Source organism: Cephus cinctus, unplaced genomic scaffold (genome assembly GCF_000341935.2).
Source record: "Cephus cinctus unplaced genomic scaffold, Ccin1 Ccin1_scaffold1880, whole genome shotgun sequence".
Lineage (NCBI taxonomy): Eukaryota > Metazoa > Arthropoda > Insecta > Hymenoptera > Cephidae > Cephus > Cephus cinctus.
This window is the reverse complement of record NW_014334044.1, coordinates 15,873-24,105: the sequence shown is the minus strand read 5'-3', so window position 1 is coordinate 24,105 and position 8,233 is coordinate 15,873. Positions and strand designations below refer to the sequence as shown.

Genomic DNA, 8,233 nt, shown 5'->3' with positions numbered 1-8,233 from the left:
CCCTCGTCCCCTCATATGTACTGGCAAACGCTCACCTACGCATCGACTTGTACATAGTACCCAAAATTATCGAAACATCTCTTATGCTGAAACACCATGGCTCACGTGCTCACGGAACCCCATGTTGATCTGCCGACTAATGATTTTTTCGGTGAATCCGCGAGCAACCTTATCTCTTTTGACAGCTTACTTGCGTATTAGAATGATCCAAAAACCTTGTGCGCAGGCCGGCTATGTACAAACCAATCAAGGACGATACTTCATTGAGCCGCTGGAAGAAACGGAACCAGCCACCGATGGTCAGCATGTGCACATGGTCTACAGAAGAGCAGCACCACATGAGAAACAATCCGATATTAAGAAAATGTCTAAAAGACATTGCGGAACTGATGGTTAGGATCTCGAGTGAATGAATAATGAAATAATGCAGGACTAAATGCATGAGGGAAGGAAGGTGAATCGCGTAGGTTGTCTAATTGACGGGCGTGTTTTACCTCCGCAGACCAGTGGGAGTCTGCCTGGGCGGAACAATTGGCCAAAAGACAGCTACGTCTGGCCAAGAATAATAGCGTCACTTCGAAGAGAGAAGACCCGAAACTCCCCGTGGCCTCTAGTACTCACAGCATTCACCGCTTCATCGAAATAGGAATAATTGCAGATAGAAAATTCCTCGATTATCACAATGGGAGCAACTACGAGCAGTACCTGCTCACAATAATGAATATGGCGTCGGATTATTATCACGACAGTAGTACTGGTAATCAAATAGATGTCATCGTTGTGCGAATGATTTACTTAGAAAAACAAAAGGACGAGGTAGCGCCAAATTTCATATATATCTTTTAATGGTAACTTTATCTCAATCGATGCTTCCCATTACTCTACACCTTCGTGTTATAATGTATAGATAGACTTGCACATCAGTCCGAATGCTGAGAAGACACTCGACAGCTTCGCAAAATGGGCCGAAAAGATGAATCCGAAAGATCACGAACATCCGAATCATTACGACATTGCTGTATTAGTCACAAGGTATTAATTACTGATCTGTCCACTCGTTACGTTTCAGCTTCACTTTTCGCTCTTCACTTTTCGCCCTTGTTTTAAGACACGACATTTGCGCGGAGACGACTTCCTGCGATCTTCTCGGTCTGGCCTTCGTAGCAGCGGCCTGTGATCCCCCTAAGGCTGCCTGCATCAACGAGGATTCAGGGCTCTTGCTAGGCATCGTCATAACTCATGAAGTTGGCCACGTGTATGTCTGCAATTAATCACTCTACTGTTTAGTTTCCACCTGGAAATCCCCTTCTTAATTGCGTTCTTGTTGGTTTGGCCCATTGCGCAGAATGGGATGTTCTCACGACGAGGAGGACATCTCCGGTTGCAAAGAAATGGATAAGGACGAGAGCTACTTCGTTATGTCGCCAATCGTATTTATTTACACCATTAGATGGTCCCCATGCAGTAAAAAATTTATCACGACTCTTCTCGAGTAAGAAGATTTCACTTTCAGAGCTTACGCGATGCCTAACAGAATTGGACACACGATTATCAATTTTCCATGCAGTAGCGGTCTGGGCGAGTGTCTCAACAATGATCCTAAGAATCCACCAGAGAGGTACAAACTGCCCAACATGCTGCCGGGTGCCATGTACGACGCTGAGTTTCAATGTAACCTCGACTATCCTGGCTCATCTTTCTGCGATGCCGGATCAGTAATTATCATCAGATCATTGACGCGCACATCTTTTCCACAATGCTTGCGTTGTATGCTTGCTTCCTGCTCCGTTAGGTTGACAGGTGCGAAGCGCTATGGTGCAAAACGTCGGAAACGAAGTGCTCCTCGAAAGGAGCTCCAGCTGCCGAAGGCACCAAATGTGGAGAGAATAAGGTTCGCGCAGTCGGAAAAGTCCCATTCCGCAGGAGATGCATAATTATTTATTTTTCGGTGGATATCAGTGGTGCATTCGAAAGAAGTGCGTAGAAATGGGCTCTCGACCTAAGGCGGTTCACGGTGGCTGGGGTGACTGGGGTAAGATGGGCGAATGCTCAAGGACCTGTGGGGGCGGGATCAAATCGGCCGAAAGAGAATGCGACAAGCCACCGCCGGCAAACGGCGGGAGATACTGTATCGGATACAGAAAGAAGGTTACCACGTGCAACACTACGGTACTTATCTTTAGGTTACTCTCATCGAAAGAAGTTACTTTCATTGGATGCACTGGACTCAATTTTAATCGCATCACAGCCCTGCGACCCGTCAAAGCCACCTTTCCGGGCGACCCAGTGCGCAGGATACGATACAAAAAAAGTATTGACCGATGGACTTCATCAATGGAAACCTTACATGCCGGAGGATGAAAATCCATGTGTACTTTACTGCATGAACGAGAAGAATACGTTTGTTAAACTTTCACCGACCGCGGAGGATGGAACGCCATGTAAAGGAGGAACGTATCACATGTGCGTTTCCGGAGTGTGCAGGGTACGTTCCCATTGATCGTTACTCGATCCTCTAGTTACCTGTGTACTGTCGTGGTTATTTTTATAGAAAGTCGGCTGCGACTGGGTACTGGATTCCGATACTATAGAGGATCAATGTGGCGTTTGCAAAGGAGACGGTTCGCAATGTACTCCGGTAGAGGGTGAATTCACAAAGACGGGAACTCGCGGTAAATCTCTACCCTATTATAAAACTTGAGGAATTTTCTGGGCAATGTAAATCTTGAAAATCCATATGAAATGTGTTCGCGCTTCTTGTGGATAGGTTACGTGAAAATTGTGACAATTCCAAAAGGAAGTCGTAGCATACATATTGCCGAAAAGAAAGGCAACGAAAACACATTGGCACTTAAATACGAGAAGGATGACAAATATTGTCTAAACGGGAAAAAGTATGATCGTATGAGTTCTATTAATCGAGAAGTATGACATTTTTTTTTAATCTTACAAAATTTTCAATAGTATCGAACAACGAGACGGAGAATATGAATGTGCAGGGGCACTTGCTGTCTATACGCATCCCGAGCCCCAGAAGGAGGAAATTCTAATAAAGGACCCGATCACGGAGGATGTGCAAGTGCAGGTACCTGAACCTGTTAAAATGAAGTTCGAAAGTAGCCAACTTTTTTTTTTTATCGTTTCAGTATACGTTTTATGATCCCAATTCGAATCCCGGTATTACTTACAAGTACTACGTAAAGTCTGCTAATAGTTCGTACACGCCTAAGTATTTATGGGACTATGTCGAATGGTCGGACTGTGACGCTAAATGTGGCGGAGGAACTAAGGTAAGAAATTAGTGGAAACGCATATAATTTATCTTACTGCTTGCATTGGCGACTCACTGTTTTCTAGTTATCCGAGCCAACTTGCATCGAGCAGCAAGCCGGAAAAGTAAGCAGCAGTTACTGTCAGTCGATAACACGACCAGAAGCAAAGAGTGAAATTTGCAATCAGAAGCCTTGTGGTCCGAAGTAGGTTCTGGGGATTTTGAGAGTTTTCGAATTGTCTTCAACAAATTTAAGTGGTCAGTGAGGCAATTGTATTTTTTTTTCGGGAATAGGTGGCGAGTCAGTCAGTGGAGCAAGTGCAGTGCTTGCGGTGGTAAGACAGGCACAAAGCATCGGAAGGTCCAGTGCGTGAAACCAGCAGCACATCCGGGTGGTGACGATGTGCAGGCAAATTTGGATGCCTGTAAAGGCAGAGTTCCGAAGCAGAGCGAAGAATGCGTGGGGCAGAGACCGTGCAAGAGAATTTGTGCTAAGAAAACTCGGAATTCCGAAAACTTTATTAATGTATCAGTGAAGCCAGAAGCGCGTATGCTGTCGTTGGACGAGCAACGAAGAATGATAGACAATTTTGTTGATTTGGGCCTGGCCCGATATCTTGAGAAAACAGACAACTCGAAGTCGGAGAAAAGAAACGTGGCTGAAGATTTCAGACACTTGATACATGAGTGGATCGTTAGTGGCGAGGAAAATAAACGAAAGCGTACGTGCGATAGAGAAGCCGGAACGGATGTGGAAAACACACGCGAAAAGAGGTACACCACTCCAAAGCCAGGATCCATTATAAAGGATCATGCACCTACCAACCAAATTACACTTCTTCAAGCGCCGTTAAGAGCCGATTATTTGAAGTCCAATTTGTCAGACCTAGCATTCCAAGAAAGTGGCGACTCTGTGCCCATGGGACTCGACACAAGACAGGAAAAGGTCTATAAAGGTGCGCAAGCTGTAAAGATTCTGAAAGACCTAACGCATACTGATAGCGTTTCAACTTCCGCCAATGATAATAACACGGAACGTGACTATGGCACTTCCCACGCATCTCCAAATAAGATCGACGATGATGCAACGTTGACGCCGACGCCGACGTCTAAATCTGAAAGTGACTGAAACACTTCCATACTTAACAAACGTTACGTTTAATTCTTCCACGTATGTGTTGCAAGTTTATTATTAAAAAGAGAAATACAATTTGTAAATATAAGAGCTAAGCACTTCATGGACTGAGTCGCAAGTTGTCAAGACACCGGAAGATCGTCAATGCTCGACTGATCGTTTATATTCAATGTCGTGCTCGTTGGTATATCGGTTGATTGGGGTCTAAGGGGTAGGAATTTCCGAGGTCGTACGAGCCTCGTCCTGTATCCTTTGAATATACTTTACAGCATCCATACCGGCGAGAGTGAAATCCGTCACATTGTCCGGTGGTTGAGGTTTGAAGTCTTTTGGAAAATTCAAAACATTATTATCCTCATCTCGTTCTAATATAATCGTCAAAGTAAGATTCTTAAGATCTTCCTTGTCCGCGAATATTTCTCCCTTATTAATTTTTTCCACTTTGACTACGTTATCTTCGTGCTTATCTTTTCTCTTTTTAATAGTCAACGAGTGTAAAGTCCCTCTGAAAGGATCCATTGTATTGCCAATTGCATCAACCCATCGATCATCTTTATCCTGATTGTCGAAGATACGCTCTCTCGAAGCTCTTCCCAAATCTTCGTTTCCCCCAAACATCGAAGATTCATTATTTGATATTCTATTGAACAAATCCGGGATGCATTGATGATTTCTTCTTGAGTCCCTTTCTCCCTTAGCGTTCTCGCACCGTCGAATTCGATAGTTACAAATTTCCGTTTCCTTCGGCTTTGGTCCTTGACAAAAACTGTCGGAGATAATATCCGCCTCTTGTTCTCCATGGCCGACAGGTCGAATACACTTGACTGCCCGTACTTTCTTACACGACGAAGTACACGGAATACAACCTTGCCAGTCACCGATCATCCATCTGTAACATTAAAAAGGCGGTGGTTATCTTAACAAGCCAATCGATTGAAAAAACATCATAAGCGCTTTCTTCGACTCTTCTTATATTGTAGTTTGCGGCAGTTAAACTGATCCCACTTCAGAATAAAATATCATTGTGCGTAGTGCAGAAGGTCGCCGAAAACAACTGGAAAGTGACTCGAAGTGACGATCAGCTACGATCACAGACTTCACCAATCCTTTATGGTACTTACCGCGGAATGCAGGATGCCTGATTGCAAGGTCTCATCTTAACGTCTGGTTTTGTGATGTTCTTACAAAAACTATCGTCTACTTGTCCGCTTGTTTTTTCTATGCAACGAGGTGTAGAAACCTCCTCGCCGGGACCGCAAGGTGCGTTGCATTTGGACCAGTCGACGTAGCCCCAATCGAACTCGGGCTTTCTCGTCTTCTCATCTCGTAGACCCAATGAATATTTGAGTGTCACGTTTTCCTTCGGATAAACCTAAACTCCCAGCATGACAGACACGAAGCAATTGAGTAAACTCCAGTACCAAAACAACTTCAGAGAGGTCTCATTCACATTTACCAGTATTACCAGCTCCTCTGTAATTGGTCCCGGTATGTTGAGGGCTTCTTGTTTCCCTCGTATCATGCCCAACCACGCCTTTGATCCGGGAACGTCAAACATTCCTAACCGATTCCTGAAATAATACAGCTAAGAGTTTAGAGACACACAGGATTTTTATTTTATGGAAAAAAAAAAAGAAACACTTTTACCCATCGATCAAAACATTTCGTGTATTTTTGCTCCTGACGACTATTCGTGACTTCGTTGGTTCCGCTTCTTCAACTCGAATGTTCTTAGCTTCTACGGGCACGTCTATGACTTTCTTTAGACCTAATTTTCGAAGTTATCCAAGTCTATAGCAAAAACTTTCTAAGAGCCCAATGCAAAAGCCCAATGTATTACGAACTCGATTGCGCCTGAATTGATATAGTGCCTTCCTTCAATGTACACGAAGTGCCATCGCCCTTGCAAACTCCACAGATGTCCTCAACAGCATCGGATTCCATGTCTAAATCGCAGGGTATTTCTTTGCAAATGCCACCGATGCATATATCCCGAATACCTCTATAGCACGTAGTACCGTCTATCACTTTCGGCTTTAACGACGTCAGCAGTTTCGTTTCGCTCAGACAAAAGAGAACGCAGGGATTTTCGGAAGCCTTCAAATCTTCAACCGACGAAAAAAAATATATATATTTAACGCGCAAGCGATCGACTTTCAATTTAAATAGGTTGTGTCGTGTAGCGTGAAAATGCAAATGACATTGGCACAATAGGCAAACGAAACTCGAAACAGAAATAAGATGAACGGGCACAAGAAGATTATTACGAAATCCCCGTGCGGCAATATTGGCTTACTTTCTGGTAAGTTGTAGCCCACCCATTGATGAATCTTCCCGTCTTCCGGGAATACCCAGTCATTGAACTGAGCACACTGGACGTCGCGGAAGGATGGCGAACCAATTTCGCAAGGCTAATGAAGATATGAAAAATCAGTGATGACATTTTGTTTACTCGATCGACGTGTTAAATCAGTACTTACATCGGTGGCGCATATTTTGTGTCTCTTTGAATTACCCGGGCAGTATGCGCCTCCTTTCGAAGGTCGTGGATGATTGCATCTTCGCTCGGAGGATGCAACACCGGAACCACACGTGCGAGAGCATCGGCTCCAAGGAGACCAGGCGCTCCAAGCTCCGTCCGTGGCATCAGGACGTTCGCCGATCATGAGGCATTTCATTTGATAGCACCACTTTTAGTTACAGTACAGGTAAAGGAGACGAGAAGAAATTAAATGACAGCAGGAAACGCATATGAAAGGGCAATCCGAAAAATAAGAAAAATAAAAGGTCTTTTTATTGTCAAGGAAAGAATTCTTTTTAAAAGCGTCGGTTGTAATGGTCGTTTGGCTTGTGAGTTTCAAATTATTACTGCCGTTCGCGATCGAATCTTAAAAGAAACTGGGCGAATGAGTAACGACGATAGGAAGAAAAAAAACAGCCTCTCAGCATCATCCCTCCTTAATCTCTTTCGTTTCTTTCGTATCGTTAATCTCCTGCGACTTCGTCCACTCGATCTCATCTCCATCATAACAAGTCGTAAAATGTGAATTTGCAAACGTGATGACGATTCAACTCTATGAAACTCATAGTGGCAATTAACGATTACCTATTAGCCGGATTTACAGATTTACAGTTGAACAGAATATCAACTAGCAGCGCCAACAAGATTCTTACTAATACCTGTAGTACGAGCCCACAGTCAACGTTAATAAATTCATCTGCGCGTTTCATCGAGCAGTACGGCGAGTGTCTCGTTATTAACGCTGTCACATAAATTCAACTGATATTTCGCGAGAATCACTACGTCGCAATTAGTTCCTCGCCAGGAACAAGGTTTTATCCTAGCCAACCAGTCTTGCCAAATATTTGAAATTCAAAACAGTCTCCCAATTCCCTCTCGGAGTCGTTACGATGCAGTTACGTAGGGATGCAGTAATTCATGTATATAATTATATAATGTATTTCAATCTGCAGCAATTTCTTACTCTTTCCTCCCCGCACGGCGTCCCCTCTGCTGGCGGTATCTTCCTAGATATACATCCTTTGCCAGGCACGGCGCATTTGAGCGTCTCACAAGTCTGCAATAATAAAGTAACATTGCCATGTGAAAAAGATGCATGCTGCGAAATTTCCAGTGTTCTTGCTTAGAAGACTCGGGAAAGGAAGTTCATAGGATAAAGCAGGTCGCAAGAACGCTACCGCAAGGTAGGTTAGAGCTTAGCGATGCCAACGGCAGATGGTGCCAATTTACGGAATACCAACCGCAACCAGTACTCGCTAGACTACATTTTCTGCTACCCCCGCCGCCCCCCCCCCCCCCCCCAAAA

General features: G+C 44.2%; 2 protein-coding genes across 3 annotated transcripts in view; one reads left to right on the top strand and one right to left on the bottom strand.

Moving 5' to 3' along the window:
- LOC107273923 (A disintegrin and metalloproteinase with thrombospondin motifs 7) overlaps positions 1–8,233 on the top strand; it is a 78,547-nt gene that overhangs the window by 61,039 nt on the left and 9,275 nt on the right. The window contains exons 4-18 of the mRNA XM_025091219.1: positions 227–392; positions 503–816; positions 908–1,032; positions 1,109–1,255; positions 1,346–1,492; positions 1,568–1,715; positions 1,793–1,891; positions 1,960–2,169; positions 2,249–2,485; positions 2,552–2,672; positions 2,768–2,894; positions 2,965–3,085; positions 3,147–3,290; positions 3,358–3,476; positions 3,566–4,442. Of these exons, the coding sequence (XP_024946987.1) occupies positions 227–392; positions 503–816; positions 908–1,032; positions 1,109–1,255; positions 1,346–1,492; positions 1,568–1,715; positions 1,793–1,891; positions 1,960–2,169; positions 2,249–2,485; positions 2,552–2,672; positions 2,768–2,894; positions 2,965–3,085; positions 3,147–3,290; positions 3,358–3,476; positions 3,566–4,400 (3,060 nt within the window). The 3' untranslated portion in view covers positions 4,401–4,442. The remainder of the gene's footprint in view (positions 1–226; positions 393–502; positions 817–907; positions 1,033–1,108; positions 1,256–1,345; positions 1,493–1,567; positions 1,716–1,792; positions 1,892–1,959; positions 2,170–2,248; positions 2,486–2,551; positions 2,673–2,767; positions 2,895–2,964; positions 3,086–3,146; positions 3,291–3,357; positions 3,477–3,565; positions 4,443–8,233) is intronic.
- The window catches only part of LOC107273927 (A disintegrin and metalloproteinase with thrombospondin motifs 6), an 11,541-nt gene continuing 7,747 nt past the window's right edge, over positions 4,440–8,233 (bottom strand). For both annotated transcript variants that reach the window (XM_025091220.1, XM_025091221.1), the window contains exons 10-17: positions 7,892–7,984; positions 6,887–7,096; positions 6,703–6,817; positions 6,251–6,511; positions 6,054–6,174; positions 5,863–5,977; positions 5,528–5,778; positions 4,440–5,295 (exon numbers count right to left, since the gene is read on the bottom strand). In XM_025091220.1, the coding sequence (XP_024946988.1) occupies positions 4,611–5,295; positions 5,528–5,778; positions 5,863–5,977; positions 6,054–6,174; positions 6,251–6,511; positions 6,703–6,817; positions 6,887–7,096; positions 7,892–7,984 (1,851 nt within the window). In that variant the 3' untranslated portion in view covers positions 4,440–4,610. The remainder of the gene's footprint in view (positions 5,296–5,527; positions 5,779–5,862; positions 5,978–6,053; positions 6,175–6,250; positions 6,512–6,702; positions 6,818–6,886; positions 7,097–7,891; positions 7,985–8,233) is intronic.